Consider the following 27,230-nt stretch of genomic DNA (forward strand, 5'->3'; position numbering starts at 1 on the left):
ATGACTACCACCTCCCTTGCCTTCTGCCGCGTGGGTCTCTGAGGTGCCAGACTTTCTCTGACCGCTAGTAGACGCGGTGAGGGAGGTTTGGGGCTGCGGCCCCGCCCTGACCCTTCCCTCCCACTCCCCCTTTCCACAGTGCGGCTGAACCTCAATGAAGTAGAAAAGCAGTGGCAGCTCAACCAGCTCAACAACGTGGCCACCACGCTGGTCTTCATCACTGTCATCATCAACGTCTTCATCACCGCCTTCGGGGCACAGAAGACAGGCTTCCTGGCTGCCAGGACCTCAAGGAATCCTCTCTGAACACAGCCTGGGACCCAGGGGAGGGAGGATGGTAGGTCCCCAAGTGACCCCTCCCTCAGCTCTGGGGGTTTGGGGTAAACGTGAGATCTTTGCAAGCAAAGGGGGAAAGACAGATCTGAGGCAAGGAGGGCCTTGGAAATGGGCCCAGAAAGGCCCCCCACGTGCTGTTAACAGGTGACTCTTCCTCAGCAATTAAGCTGGAGTTTTCCTGTAGCCTGGGATGGGTTGTTCTAGAGTCAGTGTGGTTAGTGCTTGGCTCGGCCATTCTGGCGATAGGAAAGATGCAGGATGGGCTTCCTCCCTGGCACTCCCAGCAGTCCTTGCTTCTCAAACTGTGGTCCCTGGACCAGCAGCACAAACATCACCTGGCAGCCTGCAGGAAATGTAGACTCTCCAGCCCGGCTCTAGATCTACTGAATGGGGTTCTGCGTTTTTAAAAGGCTGCCCAGGGAACTGTGTGCATTAAAGTCTGCCCTATCTTCCTCACCGCCTCTTTTCTGCTTCCACTACAGGTCTTGGGTCGGGAACTGCTTCCGCCTCTTTCCTCCCTGGTCTGCTAGGCTGATGGGCACTTTCCACAGCCCCTTGGGAGAGCTCCAAAAAGGGCAGTGTAGATGCCCTTGATCCCTACCCACGGCATCTGAATTAAGATGTACTATGTTATTGGTCTAAGCAAATCTCATTTTGGTCTGGAGTCCTGAGCTCAGACTGGGATACTGCCAATCTTTCTGGTAGCATCTCCTGAACCAAAGGTGTGTCTACCTATGGTCAAGCCCACCCAGCTTCAGGACTCTGGTTCTTCCTCCACTTCATTCCTTCCCCCTCTTATCCATTTCCTCTGCTTCAGGCCTCAGTTTTCCTTTTTTGTAAGATGGAATGACTCCTATCTATAAAGTTTTCTGCAAATCCACTATGAGTCAATCTTTATGCATCGGCCTAGTCTCTAGATGCCGTCCTCCCCAGCACCCCTCCTCCCCCACCTCCCCCCCCTCCAAGCATCTGAAAAGAGCTGGAAGGAGCAAACCTAAGCCTGGAGGGAGAAAAAGCTTTTAAATCACTCCCTCTCCTCTGGGTCTTGCGAATCAACTTTCCTGGCCCAGCCTGCCTTGGGCTAACTACCATCTGCCACATCAATGGCAGGTTAGTCAATTCTGGATTGATCCATGTGTGCACAGTCATTTTGGAGAAGCTGTGATAAACCTATCCTAGCTTTCAAATTAGCCCTTTCCCTTAAGCATGTGCTTAAGGCATACAAACTCATTTTGATCTTTGCCTATGCAAAACAGAACTAGAAAGGTAAATGTGCACCCATAAAATGTCAACAGGGCATCCGTAGCTCAAACAGAAATGATTTTTAGATTGTCTGCTACTTTAGAGTAAGTCACACCTTGGCTTCCCTCCGCTGCTCGCCAAGCCATTCTGGCCCTGTGTCTAGCCTTCTTCACCAAGGGTGTCCGTCAGCTTTTCCCCACTGAAACCACTTTCTCCACTGAACTCCACAAATCTGCTGAGCAGAAAATGCCCAGTCTGCTATCAGACTGTGAACGTCTCAGGCAGGAAGAGTGCCGGCCCCTTCTGGAGTAAACCAGGCACACAGCAGGCAGTTGCCCACACAGCAGGCACCCAACGAATGGTAAAGGGCGGACGGTGGTGGCGGAGGGTCCTTGGCACGTCCATCAGACATCAGAGGCCTGACATCTCTAGGATAAGACATGAACCCCGGGCCCCTCAGCCCACACCTCTCCCATCTCGATGGGCAAGGGGAAAAACACACGAGCCACTCTGTTTTCTAAGAAGATGCTGTATTTATTGATTTCCCTCCCCCATCCCACCCCCACCCGACACATTTCCCTACAGAGCAGGGGCCTCCCAGGCCTCCCCCTTAAGGCAGATGGTGTGGAGGTAACAAAAAACGTCAAATACAAGGCACTGGCCAGGGTCATGAGCAGGGCCTAGGAGACTGGGCTGGCTCCCATCACCAAGATGGAGTCGGAGAGCTCTTTGGGTTGGCTCAGGCCTTCCAGTGCCATGCCCAAGGGTGACCTCGGCCCCAGAAAGCTGGCACCCCAGCCAGCCAGCCAGAGCGCTCACCTACGCCCCTGCAGCCCTTCCCCAAAGGCAGCAGGCCTGAGCAGGCTCCAAGAAAAGCCATAGCCAGGGGGCAAGGATGGCATCCGAAAGCCACAGCCTATTAACTGGAAAGTCTTTGTCCTTCCTGATTTCTTAGAGGGGGCAGGGATTCTCTTCAACCTCCAGAGGTTCTCAACGGCCCCATTCTCCTAAGTGCCCAGCATGTGCTCTTGTTGAACTTAGGGCCCACCGGGTAGACCCCGCAACTCCAAATGCCGTGACTTGGATCCTATGACAGCGCAGAGCTGGGGCTTGGCTGGTGGGCCTCCTGGGCCCTGCTGCACCAGCCAGGAGCGCACCCCTCCAGCGGCGGCGGGCTCTGTGCTCCCCTCCCTAAGCAGACACTGAAGTTCCAGAGCCAGCGTCCGACACGCCGTTGGTCAGTTCAGCAGCAGCGGCAGAAGCCAACAAATCCCCAGCCCCAAAGGCACCGGGGGATTTTTAGTGCAAGAGAAGTGCATGAACACCAGGTGTCAGAGAGGGTGGCTTCACTTTTCACTTCCTCCCGGACCCACCCCCCTCCAACTGGGGAAGAGTTCGAAGGGCAATGCCCTTACCTCCCCAAACCTGTGCCCTGCCCCTTACTACCCTGATCCCCGTTCCTCTGTCTTGCCCACACCCCTTCCTCTTCTTCCGTGCAAGGCCGGGGTCGGGGTCTTCTTCGCATCTGAGTCCACGGCTTGCTTACATCCCTACCCTCTTTCCTCTCTGCTTCATAGTCCCCTGATGGCTTTCGCTCGCAGGCGGGCTGGGAAAGGGGCTACTCTCCCCTGCTTTCTCCACCCTGCCCGCCCTGCACGGCGGTCCACCAGATGCCCAGGAATGACGAGCCCGCTGTCCACCAGTTCTCTGTCTCCCAGCCCCGCCGGGGCACCGTGAGGAAGATGCTACATCTGTGTTCCGCTCAGTCTGAGGTTCGCACCGCCAGGAGGGTAAGGTTAATGCCCTATTTGGTGGCCAGCTGTTCAGTGGCTACCTGGGAGAGATGTGCGTGTCTCTGGAAGGCACGAGCCTGGGGCAGAGCTGAGGACTCCTCTGCTTGTAAATCAGCTGCCGGATTGAGAACCAAGGGACACATCGCTACACAGGAGTGGGTCTGAGGTATGCAAGTGGGGAACATACCCTTAATGCACAACTCCATCCCTCTCTCACAGTCAATGCTGGGTCTGGACAGTTAGTTTTGGTTTTTCTGTTAGAAAAATAACCCCCGCCCCCACCACACCCCCCAATGAAGTTATGTCCGAGGGAAGTTTCCAGGGCATGGCCACTACTCCCTGGGAGGAGCGTGGGTAGATGCCGGAATGCACCTCGCAGATAGGTTGGCTTCGCTCCAACAGGTCTTTCCTTCCTTGACTTAACTGTGCCTCATTCCCCAGGAGCCGGTCCATCTCTGTCAATGGACTGCACGGCCCCTCCTGGTCCTTCCCCCATGGCCCACCCTTCAGAGGCCCCGAGGGAAGAGAGAGGGGCCTTGGCAGCTGTCTGCGAGGCGACAGCTCTCAGGGGAGTGAGGGTGTTAGCTCTGAGGCCTCTCGGGCCCGGCCATGGCTTCTGCTCCCCTTCCTGCTCCTCAGCAATGAGCAGGGGCTCTCAGGAGCGCGCACAAGTCAAGAGCAGGAAGCAGTCAGTCCAGTGGGCCACCCCTTGGGATCACGGCATCTTCATCTGGCGGCGGTTCCACATGCCTCGCTTGGAATGGAAGTGATGGAAGAAATTCCTGAGGGAAAGCCGTTCCACTTCCAGGCCCGCTTGGAGGATCCTGAGTAGGGGAGGGGCAGGGTGAGCAACAGAAGCACAGGGGCAGCTGGGGAGAGGCCCAGGCCCCGGGGATGCCACCCTCCCACAGCTACGTCAGACCCTGTCCCTGTCTCCCTGTTTACTCCTACAGGGCAGGGGAGGAGGGTGTAGTGCACAGGGCATGGGCTTTGCGGCCAGACAGCCTGGGTTTGAATCCCAGCTCCTTACTGTGGAAAAGCCCGTAAAGCCCATCATCTTTCAGAGTCTCAGTTTGCCAATCTCTAGAAAGAGAGGAATGATGGGGCGCCTGGGTAGCTTAATCGGTTAAGCCTCCAACCTTGGCTCAGGTCATGATCTCATGGTTTGTGAGTTCAAGCCCCATGTCCGACTCTGTGCTGACAGCTCAGAGCCTGGAGCCTGCTTTGGAATCTATCTCCCTCTCTCTCTCTGCTCCTCCCCTGCTTGTGCTCTTTCTCTCAAAAATAAACATTGAAAGAAAGAAAGGAAGGAAGGAAGGAAGGAAGGAAGGAAGGAAGGAAGGAAGGAAGGAAGGAAGGAAGGAAGGAAGGAAGGAAAGAAAGAAAGAAAGAAAGAAAGAAAGAAAGAAAGAAAGAAAGAAAGAAAGAAAGAAAGAGGAGAATGATATACACTCAACTCTCGAACAACACAATTCCGAATTGCACAGGTGTTCTAACACAATGCGGTACTGTAAATGTGTTTTCTCCTCCTCGTGATTTTCTTAGTAACACTCTCTTTTCTGCAGCTTACTCTATTGTAAGACTAAGATATATAATACGCCACACATGCAAAATATGTGTTAATCAACTGATTGTTATCAGGAAGATTCCAGTCAACAGTAGGCTATGAGTAGTTCAGTTCTGGGGTGTCAAAAGTTATGCACGGATTTTCCACTGCGTGGGGGTCAGCGCCCCTAAGCCCCACACTATTCCAGGGTCAATATATATAAATACTGGCGGCTGGCGGTAAAGACTAGAGCGGATGGGAAGAAGGGCTCGGTACAGCTCTGGGAACACGCCCTGTGCTCACCACCAGGACCTCAGCCTGGAGGAGACACATCACATATGTGATGGAGGCGGAGGGTGTAGATTCCCCTGTGGCTTGTCTATATGCTTAGACCCAGTTTTAAGCCTCAGACACTCCATAGCTGTGGGATTTGGGGCAGGTACTAACTTCCCTTCAAGCTGTTTTCTTATTTGGAAACTGGAGATGACCACACCCCCTCACAGAGGCTTGGGGACAAACAAACAAGGGACAGATGTAAATCACCTGCCAAGTTCAGACCCCCAGTGATGGGTGGCTGTCTCTTAGAAATGTCCCCACCCCCCAGGGCTCCTGACCTTGTCTGTGACATCCTCCAGACACTGGTCCTGTCTGTCTTTCTTTGCTGTCTTCCCCTTTCCCTCCTCTGCCCTGCCCCTCAGCCCACATCCCTCCCCTTCCCTTGGCAACAAATTTCCTTCTTTCCTTTTTAAACTTTTACTGATGAAATAATCTCTATCCCCAACATGGGGATTGAACTCACCACCCTGATATCGAGAGTGGTGTGCACTAGTAACTGGGCTAGTAGCCTCTCTTGGCAACAAATTTCTTTCTTTTCTTTCTCTCTTTCTCTCTCTCTCTCTCTCTCTCCCTCCCTCCCTTCCTTCTTTCTAGCAAATTTCTTGAAAGAGGGATCTCATACTGACACAGCCTCTGCTCCCTCATCACCAGCAGGCTCCACGATCCCCTGCAGTGCGGGGTCCGGGCCCGCCTGTTCCTGCTTCAGCACCCTCTTCTCGCCCGCTTGCCAAGTCCGCAGCTTGTCCCGGGTTCTCTTTTCTCCTTCTTTCCACTCTTTCCTGCTCCCTGAAACTCCCTTCTCCTGGGGCTCCTAGGGACCAGGGCCTCCTGGATATCTTGCTGCCCTTTAATGATCCACACTGTCTCTTTTGTTGGCCACAGAGTCTTTGCTGCCCCTTCACCTGTCTCTCATCCATCCCCACAGCCTCGACCCTCCCGGCCAGGCAGCGGCGGAGAGGAGGGCTCCAATCCGGGAGAACGCAGCCGTGTCTCCCATGGCGCCTTGCTTGTGCTTTCCCCTGACAGCGTACTGTGTGCTTTAATTTCCACGCCAACCCTGTGACACAGGCAGAGGCGGTATCATCCCTCTTCTGATACATATAGAAACTGAGCCTCGGCCAGGCAGGTAATGTGACCCCCAGTAAGTGGAGGGGCTTCCTCTGAGTGCAGTGCTCTTTACCCGCGTATCAGACGCCTGCAGCCCAGGGGGCCGGGCCTCGGTCCGTCTAGCCCCGTTTCCTCCCCAGGGCACCCGATGGTCCCTCAGATGCCGTCCTTTCCCAGTCACCTGTCGAGCAGCTCCCAGTCTTCCCCACCCCAGCGATCTCGGAACTCCTTGGTGTTCATGCCCCCGATTCTGTCCAGGTCTGACTTGTAGATGCCGAGCAGTCCAAACCCATTCACCTCCCAGTAGCCTGTGGACAGACGAGATGAGAAGCCCCTGGTGAGATGAGCCAGGGGCCAGGAGGAAGCAATGAAGGCTCCTGGGCTGCATTCCCAGAGCCTTCTCTGAAAGACAGGGGTACCTGGGGCCGCACGCTGTCTCCTTTGAACAAGTCCCTTGCCTGTGCTGGGGGGCAGCCCCCCACACTAACGTTCAGGGTCTGATGGAAGCAGCAGTCCTAATAGGGAGGGACCATGGGCTCTACAACAGATCTGACAGCAGCACCCACCGGAGGCATGAAGCCGGTCTTTCCATTTTTCCTATCTGCACGGGGCATAGAGTCGGGCACACAGTAAACATCTGGTGAAGGGAGAAAGGATGATGGGGAGGAAATGTTCATCGCTGCTGCTGCTGTGGGGTGAGCACAGCCCACAGGCACATCTTTGGGGGGCTGTCCACTTGGGCAGAAGCAGCAGTGGGGGTGGGGTGGGCAGGGGGATGCCACCGTGGCAGACATGGCTGTTTCCAGCTCTGGGATGAAGAACCAAGGTCGGAGAGGGGTTTCCTGCCCTCCCCAGCCCAGGGCAGGGCTCACCCTCAGGCCACTGGGGGGTGGCCCCGCAATGCAGCCTCATCACCATGGGGGCAAAGGCCATTTTGCCCTCCACACAGTGCTTCCGGATGGTATCGATGATTCCAGCTGGGAAGTGGATGTGGAGGTCACAGAGGAAGATGATGCTGTGCGGGTCCTGGGGACAGATCGGGGAGGGTCAGTAGACCCTATGGACCAGGGCTCAGAGGTCAGGCCTCTCCCTAGGACAATCTTCCCATTCCTTCCCATTTGAATGACGGGCAAATGAACTGTTGGGCAGATTTCCATAGTACTGGGCACCAGAGTGCAGTTCTCAGAGTCAGAGAATGAGTTCTGATGCCTCCCCTCCACCCTGTACGGACTGCAAGGACTCAGGACAAATGCTCCATTGTCATTCATTCAGTCCCACCCTGGCACTGGCCCTGCCCCCCCAGAGAGGAACATCCGTGTCCTATTCCATTCTCGCTCAGGGGCTGACCGCCGCACACATCCCAAAAGTCTCCACCTCTTAACCAGTCTGGAACCACGTCTGCTGAGCCCCTCCTGGGTTAGTACCTTCACCAGGTCTATGCCAGCCTGAAGCCCAGCCGAACGCTCGAAGTTTCCACTTAGCTTCATGTACTGGTAGCTGCAGGGAGAAGAGAGGAGAGACGGGCAGAGTATGAGGGCTCAGCGGCAATGGTCCCGGGAGGAAGCCGGCCGGCACGGAGCAGGGCTGATGCGTGCTCCTGGAACGGGGTTATGGGCAGAGAAGTCCTCTGGAGAAAGCCAGAGACTGGGACTCAGGAAAGCCAGGTGGGACTTTGGGCTCTGCCTGGGACCCAGCAGTCCTGCGACTTTGGAAAGCAGGTGGCTAAGGCCGTGCCCTGGCCAGGGAACCTCCTCACCTCCGCAGCTTGGACCTCTTTAGGGCCATCTCGACGTCCATGTCCTCACTGCTATAGTCAGTGATGACGATATTGAAGTGGGGGTCCCCGGTGACCTGGAACAGCTTTTCCATGTCTCCAATGAATTGCTGCACCCAGCGCGCCTGGTTCTTTACTGCCATGGTGGGCAGCAGGGAGAAGAAAGAAGCGGTAATGCAAAGAAAAGCATCCCCACTGCCAGCTCCCACAGGAATCAGGACCCTATCAGACCTCCGCTTAGGGTAAGGCAACCTCGGACACCACCAGCAATGCAGCAGGGAGGCAGAAGGCAGAGGGAGCACTCACCAGCGAAAGGAGGCTCTATACCCTGCCGCCTGCAGAGCGTCCAGGCAGGGCCCCGTGGGAAAGCCACAGACTGCGCCTGCCCTCAGCTCTCCTACTAACCCGATCACGCTCTCAGACTCAAAGCCTGTCATCCAGCCACCCCGTTATCACCCTAGCCCACGGTTACACACATCTGTTACGTGCTCCCCTTTTCCACCGTAAAAGCCACATAACGCACCCTATGTCTTATTTCCCGGAGCAGATGCAAACCCCAGTACATGCAAACCCCAGTACAACAAACAATCTGGCCATGATCACACCAAATCCCAAAACCCGGCATAAGAGGAGGGCAACTGGCCCAAGAGTCAGCATCTTTTCCAACGCCGACACTCAGTCACGTGATCTCGGGTCCTCGACTGTAAGGTGGCCTCTCCCACAGGTTCTCATGAGATCAAATCAGTGAGCAGAGACCCGGGTGCTCACAGTCACTTTTAGGATCCCCACTCGGCTGATAACGGCCGGGCTCAGCTTGAGGCTCACCAGGCACAACGAAGTGGACCACGGCTCGGTGATTCCAGGAGAAGCCCTGGGGCCAGCACAGCTTGGGCTCTGGGGTCCGGACATTCAAGACATGTCTCCGGCGGTTGTGTGAGCCCCAAACCAGGCCCTGCAGGTTCCGGGCCTCGACCTCTTCCCCACCAGCTGGATCGACGCCCTGCCAGCCTCGTGTGGACACGTACTCGGAGAGCCGCACTGGGCGCTGGCCCCGTTCCAGCAGCTCAAGCTCCAGGAGGTAGCGACCTCCGCGTAGCTGGTCCTGGCGCTTCTCCACGTTCACGATTCGCTGCAGCTGGTACTTCCTGCGGCAGAAAGGGTGGGCAGCTTGAGTGACTCCTTCCCTTACTGTGGAGTCACATGGTGTGGTCAAAGCCTGTAAGGCCAGTGGTCTGGAGACCCTGGGTTTTGTCCTGGCAATGCCTTTGGCTATGATGTTTACACCAGGGGGTACCTGGCTGGCTCAGCCAGCAGAGCATACAACTCGATCTCAGGGTTGTGAGTTCAAGCCCCAGGTTGGGTGTAGAGCTTAAGAAAGAAGAAAAGAGAGAGAGAGGGACAGAGAGAAAGAAAGAACAAACGTGTATTACACCAGATGTTGATTGGTTGGCTCAGTATCATTACTCACTAGGAAAATGCAAATCCAAACCATAATGTGATACCATTTCACACCTTTTAGGATGGCTTATTTGCTTAATTAACTAATTAATTTAAATGTTTATTTTGAGAGAGAGTGAGACAGAGAGCAAGTGGGGTAGGGGCAGAGAGAGACAGAGACACAGAATCCAAATCAGGCCTGTCAGCACAGAGCCTGATGCAGGGCTCAAACTCACAAGCTGTAAGATTATGACCTGAGCCAAAGTTGGATGCTTAACCGACTGAGCCTCCCCAGCACCCCTACTTATTTATTTTAAAGTTTATTCATTTACTTTGAGAGAGACAGAGCACACAAGTCGGGGGAGGGGCAGAGAGAGAAGGAGAGAGAATGGCAGAGCCTGATATGGGGCTTCATCCCACGAACTGTGAGACCAAGACATGAGCCGAAATCAAGAGTGGGAGGCTCAACCGACTGAGCCACCTGGGCACCCCCCACTTCAACAGCTATTTTTAAAAAAGGAAGATCACAAGCATTGACAAATATGTATAGAAATTGACACCATTAATGGTAAAATGGTGCAGCTGATTTGGAAAAGAGATTGGCAATTTCTCAAAATGTTAAACAGAGTTACTGTATAACTCAGCAATGCTATTCCTAGGTATATCCCCAAGAGAACTGAAAACATGCTGACACAAAAGTTTGTACAGCTGCGTTCATAGCAGCGTTGTATTCATAACAGCCCCACAGTGGAAGCAACCCAAATGTCAATGAACTGATGAACAGATACACAGTCCGTGCTATATTCACGCAGTGGAATATTATGCAGCTGTACAAAGGAATGAAGTCCTCGATACATTCTACAACATGGATAAGCTAAGTGTGAGAGCCAGACACAAAAGGCCACATATTACATAATTCCACCTACATGAAATGACTATTACAGGTAAATCTGTAACAGAAGCAAGTCGAGCAGTGGTTGCTCTCAGGGACTGAGAGGAGGGGGAAACAGAAGTCATGCTAACAGGTACAGAATGGCTTTTGCAAGAGATGAAAATGTTAGGAATCATAGTGGTGATGTTTGCACATTATTAATATACCTAAAAACCACCAAAGGGTACACTCTAAAACTGTGCACTGTAAAATGGTGCATTAACTAGTATGTGAATTCTATCTCCATTAAAAGAATGCTGATTGGTTAAATGAATGCACAAACAAAGGAGTAAGGCCATGCCTTCTGCCCTCGCCCTTTTAGTCTATACCTGTGGTCTTGTCTCTTTTAGCCTCAGTTTTGCCTGGTGGTGGGACAAAGACCTGACTGATCCAGCTTATTCTCAGGGACAGGGGTTTCCCAGGTGCTTGATCTTCCAGGGAGCCTGCAGCAGGGGACCGTGCTACAGCCCCCAGGTCCCTGCCCCCAGGCCAGCTGGCTGCGCGAGCCCCAGCCCTGGCCCCAGAAGAGCCCTTTACCTTACCCCCGGCTCCTCTGGTTGAGCTTCTTCAGGAAGACCCGCGTGACCTCAAGAGCCTCCTGCTCTGGAAGCAGCAGGTTGCCAGACGTGTTACAGTTCAGATCGATCCAGTCGGTCCGCAGGGCTTGGAAGTCCAGGTTCCGAGCACTGAAGGTCTGGTCCCAGTTTACCACTGGGTCAAACATGGGCACATATTCGAACACCTCACTCATATCCTCTTCCTCTTCCTCTTCTTCCCCCTCTTCTTCTTCCACCTGTCCTTCCTGGCCTGCAGCTACAACCACCTCTTCCTCCCCGGGCCAACCCCTCCTGGGAGCTGGAAGTTCCATCCTGTCCCCCTTTCTCTGCTCTGCAATGTATGTCTCAACTTGATTCAGCCACTGGGATTGCCCTAGCGTCTTCCTGGGGTCGTCACCAGTGGGCCTGGGCCCCTTGACTTGAGGCAGGTCCCCTGCCAGATGCGCAGGGGGCTGCTTCGCAGAGGGAGGGGTCTCTTGGCTGGGCTCAGGGCTGGGTCTTCTCTCCTGCTTCTCTGGGGGCTGGACTGGGACCCCACCGGTCCTCACAGGAAAGGGAGCTGTGGAGTTCCTCTTGGAAAAGGGCGCCAGTGGACCCCCCCAGGACTGAGCCAGGAGTTTCCGCAGGCTTCGGAGGTGGTAGTCAGTGACATCCTGCCCAGGGGTAAAGGTAGGCACTGGTTTTCCCTCTGGCATCCTGGCATTCTGGTCATTGGAGTCAAGGGTCTCCTCCACTGCTTCTCCGTACTGGGATTCTTCTAGAAGGCCTTCCTCAAAACCTATTGTTAATAACAACCATTGCTCATATTGGAGTTGCTAACCTTTCCCAAACGAGATACACAAGAACAGAGGTTGATCATCCATATGACACACCAAGGGGTTTCAGATGGGGAAGGCATCCGGGCTCTGCCATTTACTTATTGTGTGACCTTGGGCGAGTTACCAACCTCAACTAACCCATTTATTCCTCTGCATAAAGGGAAAAACAGTCCATCTTCCACAGGGTTGTTGTAAACATGGACTGACGTAAAATACACAAAGTGCCTAGCAGGTGCCTAACATATGTGGGACCCAACAAATGGCCCTGGACATGCCCTAATCCCTCAGGAAGAAAGGCCACAGGGAGACAGCACTTCTCTGTAGCGGGACTTCCCCAGTGACCGGCCAGGGACAGCAATGCCCTCAAGCAGTCCAAGGAATCTCCTCCACGGCTCTAAATCTCCTCCAGCCGACAGCAGCAGGCTATTAAAAATAGTGTCACTTTCTACATGTGCCTTGTACGGAGACGGTAGGAGTACTACTCTCTCCTCCTTTGGGCTGAGGGAGGGGCTGTGTGGTTTGGATTTTAAGTTCCTTGGGGGCTGGGCTGGCATGGTCTGAACTTCCTCTGGAAACAGACCATGGTCACCCCTCCCAGCCTGATCTGGAAGTCTCAGCTGTCACTCTGTACCTGGCTGCTCCGGCTTCTGCTTCTCAGGCTGGTCCACCTTGATGTACTCCTGAAAGCTGAGCCTGCAGGAGGAAGGCAGAGGTAGACTGGCCCCCGGGCCCCTGCAGGCTCATGCGAGAGGTTCTGCCTGAAGCCCCCGCAGCACGGAGTCATGCCTGGGACTAGGGTGCAGGAAGGAGGCTGGGCAAGAGTGTGTGTGTGTGTATGGGGGTGGGGTGTCTGTGTGTGTGTCTGTGGGTCTGTGTGTCTGAGTGTGTGGCGTGTCCAGGAAGGGCCAAGACTCTTTGGCCTGGAAGGACATTTGTGCCCCCTCTGGTCCAGGCGGCTCTACCGAGTCCTGCAGAGCCTGTCCGTAAGGTCATTTCCTTACTCCATTCGGCACCACTCACCTGTCTTGGTAGTATGAGTTTTCCTGGTAGAAGCACTTATTGTGGGTCTCCATGTGGGTCAGGCGGGTGTAGTCATTGGGATAAACAAAGGACAGATGAACCTGAAGGCGGAGCAAGAGGCAGCAGGAATAAGAGCCCAGGCTCTCGGTAAGAAATCAGCCAGCCAAGGTGGGACCTGCCCCTGGCCAGGCCCACGCGGGGCTCCTCGGGACTGGCCCTGCTGAGGGGAAGAAGGGCTGCTTTGAGCTCTGAATGAAAACATCTGTTATGCAGACCGGGTTCCATCCCACTCTTCAGGTCTCATCTCCTGGGCTCTCTGGACAAATGTAAGCCGTGATTCAAGCTTCCGGGAGCACACGTACCTCATCTCCTACTTCAGCTCCTTCTCCGCAGCTGCAGCCAGGACCACTGTCTCCCCCTTCTGCCATCTCATCCTCTCCTGCAACCTCTAAACCTTTCCCTGCAACGTCCCAGAGCCCTGGAATGTTTCCCTTTGGCTACTCACTCCACTGCTTTCTGCCCCTCTTAAATAGCTTACAGCAATGTCACCAACAACTTTCTCAGTTAGACCCCACCCATTCTCTGACCTGGGGGAGGGGTTCTAATCACCTCTAGACCTGGACATATAGCGTGCATTCTGCCTCTACGGTTTCTACCCAGGCTATAGGCTCTCTAGAGCTAACCTCCCTCCACGGTTCACTTTCCCCCAGTGCCTTTTCTATGAATTTATTAACTACCGCTGGCTCATAGCTCAGTAGGACAGACCCAGGCAGGACAGTAATACACGGCCCAAGGAGCAGAGAATATAGGAAGCATCAGGCCGGCCCACCTCACATCACCATCACTGTTGGAGAGTTGGTGTGGGGGGCTTCCTAACGCAGAGCCTTACAGGGTGGCCCCCTGGGCGAGAGGCAAGCGGGAATGTGAGGGCTCCCCGCCCAGGGACCCGTGAGGCCATCCTGTCTGCTGCTATGCGGCACGGCGAGGAGGAAGAGTCAGCCCCAGCACTCTCCCATCGCAGCCACAGGTCCTACCCCGCTGCCCAGCCCCAAGACTTACGAAGCGGAGTCCCTGGTAGCGCTGGAGGGGGAGCCCATCCACCAGGTAGCTGGGTTTGTAGGGACAATCAGGCAGGACATGGCGGAGATGGGCCTTGGGAATCAGAGGCACTAAGGACAGGAAGGGAAGAGGGGTGAGGGCCGAGGCCTCCACTCTGAGAAGGTACTTTTTTGTATTTGCTTGTGGTAGTGGTGGGCACAGTCCAGGCCCATCAGCTGAGGTTGCCAAACCAAGGCTGGCACCACTTTCTGGGGTGGATGCATTCAAGGAGCACCCTGGAGGCCAAGGATTCAGACACGGTCCCTGGCTCAAGGCACAGCATGGCACTGGGACTGCTGTACTGGGCTATCCTAGGTAAAGGTTTAGAAACATCCAAGAGGCCACCAAGTCCCCCCCCCCCCCCACTACAGTGGGCGATTTCCTCCCAGTTGTCATGGGACTTGGTCATCTTTTCAAATGTAAATGCTCGTCAATCCCAGCACCTTGGTGGGAACAGATGTCTCTCACTGGATTCAAAGAGCTGGGACCCCACAAGGAACTGTGATGTGTGGGATAGTGGAGGCATGCACAGGGGGTTTCTGGGCTCTAGTTCTATGTCCTGTCCTGGGGGGCGGCAACACAATGTTGGTTCTGTAATGATACCTATATATTCTGTGTACTTTTCTGTGTGCATGTTATATTGTACACTACATGGGGAAGAAAAGACTCTCTGGCTTTTGGGATACCATGGTAGAAGTGACAAGTCTCCTGAGTCTCCTCCCACTAAACCTGGCAGCGTATGGTTCCCAGGCTGGATGACAAGGATGCAGCCGAGGCCTTACCTTGATAGAGGGTGTCCCGAGGGTCCGGCCGCAGCATGTCTGCAAGGGGCTGCTCATCTCTGGGAAGAGAGTCTGGGGAGCCTACGTGGCTGGCTGCTGTCTGAGGGATGTGGCCCACGTCATCCATCCTTAGAACTGTCTCATCTGGGCACAGGGAGAAAAGAACAGAAAGCAGCCATGAGTCCTGGAGCAAACCAAAGCCAGGCCCCTGCCCCTCTGAGGGACCGAGAGGAGGCTGAGAACAGGCTTCTGTGTCCCCCAGGGACAGTACAGGGTGTGTGAGACCCCTCTCCCCCGTTAGCCCCGCCCCCACACAAGTTGTGGGTTCAGCTACTGAACTCCCTTTGACCCACTCCACCAGTCCTATGGCAGGCACACACCACAGTCTTGTGTAAAGGGGGAAAAGACAACTTTCTGCTGGAAATTTGTCACTGTGAAATTTATGCTTCATTTATTTAACAAACGCGTCTACGGCATTTACTAAATAACAAAACAGGTACTATTCTAAGCATTCAATATCAGAGCATTCAATCTTTATAAGCACCATAAGATTTATGTACTTAATTATTCCTATTTCACAGACAAGGAGCTCTGGCAAAGAGAATCTAAGTCATTTGCAGAAGATCACACGGCTGATTAAGTGGCGAAGTTGGATCTGAATGTAGGCTATGGAGTCTCGGTCTCAGACGGATCAGCAGTGCCCACCATGGGGAGGGCGCCCCCGCCCGCATTCTGCGCAGCCCCACTCACTGTCTCCTGGTATTCTCTTTCTTTTGTTTTAATTTTGAGAGAGAGAGACAGAGAGAGAGAGAGAGAGGGCACAGAGTTGGGGCAGAGAATGAGGGAAAGAGAGAGAATCCCAGGGAGGCTCCACGCTGTCAGCACAGAGCCTGAGTAGGGGCTTAAACTCACAAAACCATGAGATCATGACCTGAGTCGAAACCAAGAGTCAGATACCTAACCGACCGAGCCTCCCAGGCGCTCCGTCCTCCGGGTACTGTCATCTCCAAGTGGGCCAGGCCTACTCCTTCCCTTTTCTCACCGCCCTGGGGACAGGTTGCTTGTCCCTGCTCCCTGCCTCGTGGATTCATTTGTCCTCAGCCCCACATAGAGCTCTCCTCTACACCCAAGGCTGGGTGCCTCTGGCTCATCTCACTAGTTTCTCCCCTGGACTTTGCTATGGGCCTCTTTCTTCTCAGTTCACACTGCATCTGTGGATTCTAGCTCTCCCTTCTTCCTCCTGCAGCAGTGCAGCAGCTCACAGCCTGCCCCTCTGCCTTGACCTTGTGGCTTCTTGCTCTGCTCCCCAGCAACCTTCTCCCACCTGCCTTGCCCATTCCACACTGCCCGCCCTGTCCGGTGAACCCAGGCCTCCCCGGCCCATCCCCACCCTGCCCTCCTCTCTCACACATTTTTCACTGCCTTCCCAGTCTCCTCCCGGCACCTGGCTTGTCCTTCGTCCCTGAGGGTTCTGGCCCTGCCTGCTCTTTCCACACCCAGGCCCACATGGCCCCACCTGCCCGGCGATTTCTCAGTGGGGCCTGCGGATAGGAGTCTTGCTGAGGAAATCATGAACAATTCACAGTACAACTGCAGAGTCTGTTCACTGCGAATTTAAAGCAGGTGACAAAGTTTTTTCAGCTCTGGTCATGGCTTTGCAAAGAACCATGGTCCCCTCATCTGTGAAACAGGAAACTGGCCTCACTCAGAGGTTTCTCATCTGGAGTGAGCCTCATGCTCTCTGGATGCTCTTGAAATTACACCCAAAATACTGTGTGTGGATTGATAAGGACATTTTTCCAGGGTAAGGAGGTCACAGCGAGCTTCCAGCAGGTTCTCAAAGGAGTCCGTGTCCCCTGAGAGTTCAGGACCTCTGACCTTAGGGTCCCTTTAAGTTCTGTTTCTTGTTCTGAGCTCCCTTCACACCCATCTTCCAAGCAGCACCTTGAGTCTTAGCCCGCACTCCTCCCTGACCGAATCCCCCCGTGGACTGAGCCCCCACGTGTTGGCACCTACTCACTTGTGAAGAGGGACAGGGAAGGGGAGTCAATAATGCTGAACTTGGCTCCAGGGTCATCCCGTCGCCACTGGAAGGGAGAGAAGGCAGATGCAGGGGGTTGGAGGCAGCTGGGTTTTGAAACGGTTCAAGGGACAAGGGGTGAGGAGTGGTTCAGGGCTGAGCTAGGAGGGGAGAGCCGCAGAGGCCTCACCGCGACTTCCACGTGATCGGTGCCCTCGTCATTCTGCTTGTGCAGCACCTCGAAGTAGTACCTCTGCGAGGCTGCCAGGCTGCGGGGAGAGAAGAGACACGAGGCTTTCTTCTTGGGCCCTGCAGCCACCCCTCCGGCCACTCTTCTGCCGTCCATGCCAGCTCCCGCCTGGCTCCTGCCCCCCAGATTTTCTCCTTGCCCTTCTCTCTTTGTTCCCAGAATCCCAGGAACTTGGCTTTCAATGTTGGCCTGGAGTCCCCACGCTACCGCCTACCCACAGAGTGACCTCAGTTTTCCCTTCTGTAAGATGGTGGTAATAACAGGCCATACATCATAGGATAATCATGAGAATCAAAGGAAATACAGATCTCCCTCAACTTCTGATGGGATTACATCCTGATTAACCCATTGTAGGTTGAAAATATTGGAAGTCAAAATGCATTTAATACACCTAACCTACCGAACAATATAGCCCACCTCAAACGCGCTCAGAACACTTGCCTTAGCCTACAGCTGGGCAAGGTCATCTGTCACAAAGCCTATTTATAATGAAGGGTTGAATATCCCACGTAAGTTAGTGAATGGAAGTGAAAAGCAGCATGGTTGTAAGGGTACAGGATATAAGTCTATTGGCTGTTGACCCTGCGAATGTGTGGCCGACTGGGAGCCGAGGCTCACGGCCACTGCCCAGCATCATGAGACAGTATTGTACCCCGTATCACTGAATAAAGATCCAAATTCAAAATCTGAAGTATGGTTTCCACTGAATGCACATCAGTTTTGCAACATCGTAAAGTTGCAAAATCTTAAGTCTGGTCATCTGTAATAACAGAGTTGATACTATGTGCTAGGCATTGTTCTAAGAGCTTCATGTATACTCACTCACTTAATTCTTATTTACAGATGAGAACACTGAGGCACAGAAATATTGGCTGACTGCACAAGGTCACCAAGGCAGTAAGCAGTGGAGCTGGTGGGCCCAGGCAGTCCTGCTTTGGGGTCCATGACATGAGCTGATACACCTGCTACACATGTAAAGTGTTCGCCACAGAGACTGGCACCCAGAGAGCGCTCTTGACAAGCTAGACTGTCTTACTGTCATCAATGCCGCCATAATCACCATCAGGCCAATAGTGTTCCCGTCTGTCCGTGCCGGCCACCAGGTGGCACTGTGAAGTTGGGCTAAGTCCCCCTGCCAGCATGTTAAAGAAACTCCAGCCACTACTGGCCAGGAACGGCCTTGATTCCCCTCTAGTCTACCAAGGGATTGCTGCCGATGAGGAACTTTCTGCAGCCCAGGCATAGCAGCCGGTGTCCAGGCTGTACAGCTGCGGGCATTTCCAAGGATGGGGCAAATGGGCAGGGCCGGGACTGGGAGAAGAGGGACCAATTTTGTTTTTCAGTCCTGAGTGTCACTTAGATAGCTGTGTGACTTTCATTAAGGGACACCCCTCTCTGAGCCTCAGTAAAATAGGGAAGGATGGACCAAATAGTTTCTCAGTCAAAGACTTCATCTACCAGAACGCAGGAGTGCCTAGGCACACTGAGCTCCGGAATAGGGAAGGCTGGATAGTGGGAGGGTGCGACTAGGCTCCTTGACTGATTTGGCCTCAGTGGTCTAGATGGGCTGGGTTTTTTCTGCCGCTCACTCACAGGAATGTCATGAGACTCTACTCACCTCACTGGCTTGGAAATCTGACTCCGAAATTTCCCAAACTCTCCAGGGGCAGTCCACTCTTTTCCAGTCTAGAGGTGTGGGGAGAGTGGAAAGAGAAGAAAGGAGGAAGACAAAGGAATGAAGAAAGGGAGGCGGTGAGTGAAGAGACAAGGAGATGGAGAGGAAAGAAGAGGAGGGCGAGGGGAGAGAAAACAGGAGAGGTAAGGGGAGTGACAGATGCCCCATGCCCCAGGCAAAAGCACCTCCGCCCTTCCTAGAGGGTCCTGAGCAGTCAGACCCCAGGTGTGCCTCCTCGGCACCATGCTAAGGAGGCTGGAGCCCAACAGGGGCAGCCCAGACTAACTCCTTACTCCTCCCCAGTTGACACCTCAGTTTGTCCCTTTGTAAAATGGGGCAGGGGTGAGAGGGAAGATGCTTCCTTCCCAAACCTTCTTCCATGGCGGTTACACCAGAAAGATTAATGGTAATGAGGGGTCCCTGCTGCAGGCAGGTGCCTCTTCCATGGCCTGGCTCCTGGGCCCAGTGGAGAGCTCTGGGGCTGGGCTGACCCTACCTTGCCCACACTGGCCAGCAGCTGAAGGCCTGACACCTGGTCGTCACGGCTCAGCCAGAACTCAGCGTTGTCATCTGCAGCAATGGCAAACTGGATCTTCCCTGGGCAGTGGGGGAGAAAGTTTCCAGAGGAGAGCAAGAAGGGCATTAGCATAACAGGCCAAAAGCTTGTTTTATGTCTTTGCAATTATATTCTCTTCAGGGGACTTGGTGCTACGGCTTCTCTCTTTACAAAGTGGGGGTTTCTCATCCTAGGAGACCCCGTGAGGATGGAGAAGACTCACAGGGAGAGCCAAACTATTCCAGACTCTGCAAATCAGGGAGAAAAGTGGCAGCCGGGGGCACTGGATGAGACCTCGTGGGGACTAAATTCCCCCCCGCTCCAGTGATGGACTAATGAGATCCAGGCAGCCTAGTATGGACTTCTCAGCTACAGGCTTATGTCCTCTGGGTACCATAAAGACCCGGGCGCAGGAAGCAGGAGTAGGGGACTGTGGGGCTGGCCTCACCATCGGTGAAGGGGTGCAGGTAGCCAAAGATGCGAAGGCCATAGTTGGTCCATTTGGGGGACACAGCCAGCTTCCTCAGGGTGGTGCGAATCTATACCAAGAAAGGGGAGGGAAACCGTAATCCAGAAGAGGGAAGAGGAAGCTGAAGAAATTGGTCCACTTGGGGCTGGTGGGAAGACCAGGGGAGAGGGAGGCAGGAGGGACTGGGGCGCAAGGGATGGAAGCAAGGGTAATAACTGGACAGAAGAAAAGAGGGCCCAAGATATAAAGGAAAGAAAGTGAACCAGAGAAGAAGCCAGGAAAGATGGAGACGGAAGATAGGGGGAGATGAGACACAGGAGTGGGAGGGGAGGGGGGAGGGGAAGAGAGGCACATCCGACAAACACTCACATGGGGGTACAGTGGGAAGTGGAGGTTCCTCCTGAGCTGCTGAATAGAACTGCCACACCAGTCTTCAAACACATGCAGGTTGGCATGGCCCTGGAACTGTAGGGGGCACAGAAGCAGGCGGGTGAGTGGGAGTGCCCTCAAACCTGTCCCATTCCGTGGCTTGAGGTGGCACTGGCCACCACGGCCCCAGTCCGTGGTCCTCTCACTACTGAAGGTCACGGTCCACTTCAATCCCATCCCATCCTTGACACCCACAGCTTCTTTCTGGAACCTCCATCCCCATTGCCTGGCCCTGAGGCCTGGGGCTGTTTTTCTGGCCATCCTTGTGTGCACGCACACACACACAAACACACACACACACACATGCACGCACGCACACGCGCGCACACAGTCCAAGCTCTTTCTATGCAGGAAGGGGGCTGGTTTGCATTCCCCAGGCAAGGGGGAGTAATAGCCATGACAGAAAGGCATAGATGACAGAAAGAACTGGAAGGAGGCGCCAAGCTGGGATTTCAGCTAAAGACTTGCTCTCCTCCCCTCCCCTCTCCCTTCTGCTTAATAGTAAGCTCCACAGCTGTCCGCTGGTGAAACCTTATCTACCCAGTAGTCTTCACGCTTCTGGCTCCCCTTGTGGGGAAGCAGCTGGGAAAACGCTGCAGGAGGTCTTCGGGGCCCCATCCCGGCAGGATGCCGCTGCCCACTGCTCCCTCAGGAGCTGGAAGCCTCTGGCTCTGCCCAGGCCTCTCTTGGCATAACTACCCAGGTGCCCGGACTCGGGCAAGCCTGGGAAGGTAGGAGCAGAGGAAGTATGCTCTCTCCTCCTAGGGAGCGGCATGGGTGGCGGGAGCAGAGACTGAGCCTGGAGGCTGGCAGCACAGGGCCCCCTTCGGAAGAGAGGGCCTTAGAGCTGGTGCTCTGAGTGGGCGGAAGGGCTGGGAGTTTGAGTGGGGAGGGGAAGCATGGGGATCCTGTCCCGATTTATCCTGACAAAGAGTTTCAGATTACCCCATCTCAGCAATTTTCTCCTCCCCCTCCTCCAGAGCTTAATCTCCAGGTTGTGGGAGGTGGGGCCTCAATTACTCTATACAAACAGGCCCTGCCCTTCCCTCCCCACCGCGGCCCATCAGATATCAAAATGTGAGCTGCCCTTAGGAAAACAGAGGAGGAAGGGACATCCAGACTGAAGCTGGGATAAAAGGAAGTGGCACATGGTCTTCAGCAAGTGATCTGGAGGGAGGGATGGTGTGGGGAGAGCCCTGCACACCAATGCCGAATATGTGAGGTGCAGGCACTGAGGAAACACTACCCCCCAGCCAGACCCAGAAGGGACCCAAGAGAGCTCCCTGTCTGGTCAGCAGCCTGGCCCTCCCTGGGCACACTGGCCTGGTCAAAGCTAAGAGCGCAGGACCTTGGGAAGCAGCCATCACTCTGGGGAATAGAAGTGGGGGGGCTGGGATGGGTGGGAGAGAGAATGTGGGCTGGGTAGGTGGGGGGCGGGTTAAGGCTTCTTGGAAGGAAAGAATGGGGACATTGTGCTACTTCTGGGGAAATTCCTTAAGTCCAGTTTACAAGACTCAGTTGTCTCCTACCAATGACCTCCTCTCGGCCCCTCCCTGAGAGGCTTTCAGGGCAGTGCACTGAGATCCACAGCGAAATGTGGAGGGAGGGCATGCCACCAGAGTAATCTGTTGTGCTCAGCCTGGAGCCAGAGGTGGAGGGCGGGGGGAGGACCAGGCAGGGAATGAGGGAAAGAGTGGAGAAGGAAGGATTTGGGCTGCTGGCCCACCTCCCTCTCAGGGCCCTGCTTGCTATCTAGCAAGGTAGCCTGGGATGCTGCAGGCAATGGAAGGCGGGGCAGGTGGGGTGTGGAAGAGGTCTGACCCTCTCCTGAGCATGAAGGCAGCCCTCACACCACGCTTCACCCACTCTAAGGCTGTAGGTGGGGGCCTCTGAGGGATCAGTGGGCGCCATCTTTCTCCCCGGGCCCAGCTTGGCAACCCCACCAGGATTTGTCTCTCCAAATTTTGGAGACTTTGACTCCAGCTCATCAGCACCGCCTTTTGGCCCCTTGCTCCACTGCCCAGCAGGGGCTGAGGCCCAGGGAAGGACACCGCTTACCCTCTATCACCATGGTATGTCCACGCTAATGACAGATTCAGAACTTCCAGTTACAAGCAGTGAAGAAACTATCTGTAGGAATCCTCTCATTTTAGAGGTGAGAATACTGAGGCCTGAGAAAACTGAGGCACACTGACTCCCCCCCACACACAGCAATTACCCTTGTGGAAGTGGGGAGGGGGTGTCTGGGAGGAAGGACGCAGGAGGGTAAGGCCAGCCTGGTGGGCCCTCCCACAGGACTGCCGCCATCTTCCACTCCCACAGCTCTGCCTCTGCCTGGCCTCACTGGGCTTGCCAGGCCTACAGCGGAGCCTCCTAACCGGATGGAAGCTTCTCTCCCTCCACGGATTCTGCACGCTGCCTGCATGACGGCCTTTCTAAAGCACAGATCTGATTGTGTCACTCGCTGTTTCAAACCTCAGAAGGCTCCCCAAAGGCTCCAGAACAGAACCTCACCCTGGCACGTGAGATCTTTTCATGGACTGACCTATCTTCCCAGGCCTCACCTCACACCACTCCCTGTCACACACCTACCTCCACCCACACCCAACGCCTCCACCTCTCCATGTCTTTACAAATACTATTTCCTGGTTGGAAGGCCTTTTCCTTTCTCCCCAACCTGGCAAACTCTGGTTTATCCTTCTCTGACTTCTTCAGGAAGAGTTAACAGCTTCCCTCCCGGGTGTTCCCAGAACATCTTAATTATTTGAATGAACAACTGCTTGGAGAAGCTAAGCCTGGAACCATATGCTCCCTCATTTATTCTGTAAGCACTGAACTGAACGGCTGCTTTGCGGCAGTTAGAGATGAAAAGAGGTGTGGTCCTCCCAGGAAAGAGATGTGTTAGCAAATGGCGTCACTTGTGCCAGGGGCTATAGCAGAGATGTCAGATGCACATGGCATGAAGGCAGGAGCGGTCACCTCCATCCCCAGGAGAGGTGGGAGTCGGCCCCAGGACGTACAGTCGAGAATGGAGAAATAAAGTGCAGCACTTACACACAATGCAATATTACTCAGCAATAAAGAGAAATGGAATACTGATACATGCTACAGCAAGGATGAGCTTAAAAACATCATGCTAAGTGAAAGAAGCCAGACATAAACTGTCACATTACATGATTCCATTTATATGAAATGTCCAGAACAGGCAAACTTAGAGAGACATAAAGTAAATTATTGTTCGCCACGTTCTGGGTGGCAGAAGGGTGGTGAGGGGCGATGGCTCATGAGTATGGAGTTTCTCTCTGTGGTAATGAAAATGCTCTACACTGATTGTGACGGGCTCTGCATAGTGATGCACTCAATGAATATACTGAAAGCTATTGAATTACACACTTCAAATGGGTCAACTACATGGTATTTAATTTATATCTCAATAAAACTTACAAAAAAAAAAAAAAAGGGTAAGCCTGAGAAGAGGATTCTGGGTCTCTGCCCTCTCCTCAAGGGACACCAGCTCTCCGGGCCAGCATGGCCTGACCCTGGGGAAACACTGACTTGCTTTGATCTTATTTTGTATTCGCCAAATTTCTTTCTTGTAACTATTTTGGTTTTCCAGACAAAGCATCCTGAGTATAAGACAGTGTTTTAGTCAATGGAACCATCTACTGACGTACATGAATTAATTGTCATTGAGGCTTGTTCATTAGTGGGGTTTGTTATTTAGAGTCTTAGTATTTGGGCTGACATGAGTCAGTTTTTGAGGGCAGTTACCCCGTGAAGCCCCACTCTGCACTGGCTGCTCTGATGCTTTCTGACACATACCCTCTATGGCGCTTTCCTTTCAAGAGTGACTTCTGGCCTCAGAGAGCCTGTGCTGCTGGCTAAAAACTAGCTCACCTTCTGAGCAGGACCATGTCAGAGCGATGCCACCTTGAGTAAGTGAGAGAGTTAACCCCTCTCTGACCCATTACTTGGAAAAGGGGGATAATAGTATGACCTGACAGCTTGAGACAGCAATGACACATATTGTTAACCTGAGAATTTCCTGCCGAAACCATATGTTAAAAGGCAGATGACAGGAAAGGAAACGGGAACAGAGCAGTCCCTGTGGTTAACTGGGAAAGAGCTGGAACCACCATGCAGCTCTGAGACCAACTGCAGATGTTAGTTATTGAGCCCCCCCCCTTTTTTTTTTTGAGAGAGAGAACAAGAGCAGGTGTGAGCTGGGGGTAGGGCTGAGGGAGAGGGAGAATCATAAGCGGGCTCCATGCTCAGCATGGAACCTGATGTGGGGCTTGATCCCACAACTGTGAGATCATGACCTGAGCAGAAGTCAAGAGTTGGATGCTTAGCCAACTGAGTTACCCCGGTGCCCCAGTTATTTAACCATTTTTTTTAGAGGATTATTTTAAAAGCTTATTCATTTATTTTGAGAGAGAGAGAGAGTGTGTGTGTGAGCAGGGGAGGGGCAGAGAGAGAGGGAGAGGGGGAATCCCCGCAGGCTCCACACTGTCAGCAGAGACCTCGAAGTAGGGCTCAAACTGATGAACCATAAGATCAAGACCTGAGCAGAAATCAAGAGTTGGATGCTTAACTGACTGGGCCACCCAGGCACCCCAGTTATTTTACCTTTTAACAAAGGCCTTGTTTTCCTGTTGGTAAAATAAGATGACTGGATTAGTGATTCCCAGAAAATCCATGAAGACTGTAATGAGGATCTTGCAAGATTTTTTTGTTTGGTTTGGTTTGGTTTTTTTTTGTAAAGCTACTTTTAATATAAAAAAAAAAGTCCATGGAGTTCTGGCATTTACCACCAAAAGACCATACACACTTACTAAAAGATCAATTATTTATTTAAAAAATTAATCCTGAGGGCAACTGGGTGGCTTAGTCAGTTGGGCATCTGGCTTTTGATTTTGGCTCAGGTCATGGTCTCAGGGTTGTGGGATTGAGCCCCACAGCAGGCTCTGCACTGTGCATGAAGCCTGCTTGAGATTCTCTCTGTCTCTCTCTCTCTCTCTGCCCTTCTTTCCTGCCATTGCTCAATCTCTTTCTCTTTAAAATAAAAATAAATTTTAAAAATTAAATAAAAAGTTAATTCTATTTTAATCACTATTTACTATTTGTTCACTGTTTTAATTTCATATATATATTTATATCTCCATCCTTGATTGACCAAAAAAGTGGGGACATTAATGATTAATAAAGGCAGAATGTGGGGTGCCTGGGTGGCTCAGTTGGTTAAGTGTCCAGCTCTTAGTTTCAGCTCAGGTCATGATCTCATGGCTTTGTGGGTTCAAGCCCATACTGAGCTCTGTGCTGGCAGTGAGGACCCTGCTTGGGATTCTCTCTCCCTCTCTCTCTACCCCTCCTCTGCTTGTGCTGTCTCTTTCAAAATAAATAAATAAGCTTTAAAAAAAAAAAAGAAAATTTTTAAAAATGCAGAATGTATGTTAGGGTGCTTGGGTGGCTCAGTTGGTTAAGCCTCTAACTCTTGATTTCAGCTCACGTCATGGTCTCATGGTTTGTGGGACTGAACCGGAGTCAGGCTCTGCACAGACAGCATGGAGCCTACTTGGGATTCTCAGTCTCCCTCTCTCTCTGCCCCTCCCCCCACTTGTCTGCTGTCTCTCAAAATAAATAAATGTGTAAAAAAATAAATGCAGAAATGTTATGTAGTCATAATCTTTCAAAATAATTGGTTCATTGGGGCACATGGGTGGCTTAGTCGGTTAAGTATCTGACTTTGGCTCAGGTCATGATCTCACGGTTTGTGAGTTCGAGCCCTGCGAGGCACTCTGTGCTGACAGCTCAGAGCCTGGAGCCTGATTCAGATTCTGTGTCTCCTCTTTCTCTGCTCCTCCCTTGCTGGCTCTCTCTCTTTCCCTCTCTCTCTCTCAAAAAGGAAATAAAGATTTAAAAAAAATTTTAAGAAAATAATTGGTTCATTAAGCAAAATGATCCTAACTGTCCTCAAAGGATTGAAGGCTGGATCATTGGATCAATGTTCTTTAAGGGCCTCTCTTTTCAAAGTACTGTCTCCAGGTGGGGCGGGATATAATCACCTGATGACATCACCCAGTACAGGTGTGCCAGTTTGTAATCCATCCTCTCTCAAGACTTTAAACAGAGGTAGTTTCACGGGTAGAAAACCTAACATCACATTTAGCATGATACTGCCTCCTTCACTCCTGCCCTGCAGCAAATGGGTGGATCATAAATAAAATCACCCAGGCAGAAGAGATCAATCTGTGATAGGTATGGATAAAGACAACGGGCTGGTCAATACTACCCAGCCAAGAGAAGTAATCCATGTCCACGGGTCTTGGAACTAAAAGGCACTGGGGATAGGAACTCCCAAAGTACCTTCCACCATGGAGTTTTGGCATAAGCATTTTCTCAAGGGAGTCTTGAGCATGTTAATTAACTTTCCTAAGCTTCAGTTTATTTACCAAAAAAAAAGAAAAAAAGAAAGTATCAGATCCTATATAAGTGAAAGGTATGCCAACAACTCATTTACACGTTTAACCACTTCCTATAAAAGTTTTCTAGGGGCGCCTGGGTGGCTCAGTTGGTTAAGCATTCAACTCTTGGTTTTGGATCAGGTCATGATCTCAGGGTCATGAGACTCAGCCCTGTGTCGGGCTCCGCACTGAGCATGGAGCCTCCTTAAGATTCTCTCTCTGCCCCTCTCTCCCTCTCATGCTTTTGGAAAAAAAAAGAGAAAAAGTTTTCTGAAGCAGTTTTCTAGAGTATGATCCTTAGAACACTAGTTTCATAGAATATTAAGAGATGTTTCACGGGAAAAAAAACAAGTCAGAGGCAAATAATTTTAGTACCTGCTGAGCTAAACCAAGTTAAACAGATCACTGCAGAACTTCTCAGAACCTTTCATGTGCTAATATGTATTTCCAAGAAGTAGATATAGTATGTAGTTTATGAGCCTTATAACAACGGACTCTTTTCTTTCTGGAATACCTAATAGGACTTAACTAGTCCGCACAGCTTGGGAAGCCTATCTTTAAGGCTGATATGGGTGTGAAAGTCATGTAAC

At 52.7% G+C, this 27,230-nt stretch overlaps 2 protein-coding genes across 2 annotated transcripts in view; one reads left to right on the plus strand and one right to left on the minus strand.

The window, feature by feature from the left end:
- The window catches only part of NINJ2 (ninjurin 2), a 78,658-nt gene extending 77,442 nt beyond the window's left edge, over positions 1 to 1,216 (plus strand). Inside the window, exons 3-4 of the mRNA XM_039236374.1 lie at positions 140 to 337; positions 819 to 1,216. Coding sequence (XP_039092305.1) covers positions 140 to 306 — 167 coding nt within the window. The 3' untranslated portion in view covers positions 307 to 337; positions 819 to 1,216. The remainder of the gene's footprint in view (positions 1 to 139; positions 338 to 818) is intronic.
- Positions 1,217 to 3,072: 1,856 nt separating this feature from the next.
- B4GALNT3 (beta-1,4-N-acetyl-galactosaminyltransferase 3) overlaps positions 3,073 to 27,230 on the minus strand; it is a 99,471-nt gene continuing 75,313 nt past the window's right edge. The window contains exons 4-20 of the mRNA XM_039236375.1: positions 20,117 to 20,212; positions 19,727 to 19,817; positions 19,219 to 19,319; positions 18,666 to 18,733; positions 16,988 to 17,066; positions 16,798 to 16,864; positions 14,778 to 14,921; positions 13,957 to 14,066; positions 12,898 to 12,998; positions 12,509 to 12,570; positions 11,045 to 11,837; positions 8,960 to 9,279; positions 8,117 to 8,270; positions 7,785 to 7,857; positions 7,233 to 7,386; positions 6,542 to 6,668; positions 3,073 to 4,195 (exon numbers count right to left, since the gene is read on the minus strand). Of these exons, the coding sequence (XP_039092306.1) occupies positions 4,087 to 4,195; positions 6,542 to 6,668; positions 7,233 to 7,386; positions 7,785 to 7,857; positions 8,117 to 8,270; positions 8,960 to 9,279; positions 11,045 to 11,837; positions 12,509 to 12,570; positions 12,898 to 12,998; positions 13,957 to 14,066; positions 14,778 to 14,921; positions 16,798 to 16,864; positions 16,988 to 17,066; positions 18,666 to 18,733; positions 19,219 to 19,319; positions 19,727 to 19,817; positions 20,117 to 20,212 (2,649 nt within the window). The 3' untranslated portion in view covers positions 3,073 to 4,086. The remainder of the gene's footprint in view (positions 4,196 to 6,541; positions 6,669 to 7,232; positions 7,387 to 7,784; positions 7,858 to 8,116; positions 8,271 to 8,959; positions 9,280 to 11,044; positions 11,838 to 12,508; positions 12,571 to 12,897; positions 12,999 to 13,956; positions 14,067 to 14,777; positions 14,922 to 16,797; positions 16,865 to 16,987; positions 17,067 to 18,665; positions 18,734 to 19,218; positions 19,320 to 19,726; positions 19,818 to 20,116; positions 20,213 to 27,230) is intronic.

This window comes from Hyaena hyaena, unplaced genomic scaffold (assembly GCF_003009895.1).
Source record: "Hyaena hyaena isolate Hyena2069 unplaced genomic scaffold, ASM300989v1 scaffold_108, whole genome shotgun sequence".
Lineage (NCBI taxonomy): Eukaryota > Metazoa > Chordata > Mammalia > Carnivora > Hyaenidae > Hyaena > Hyaena hyaena.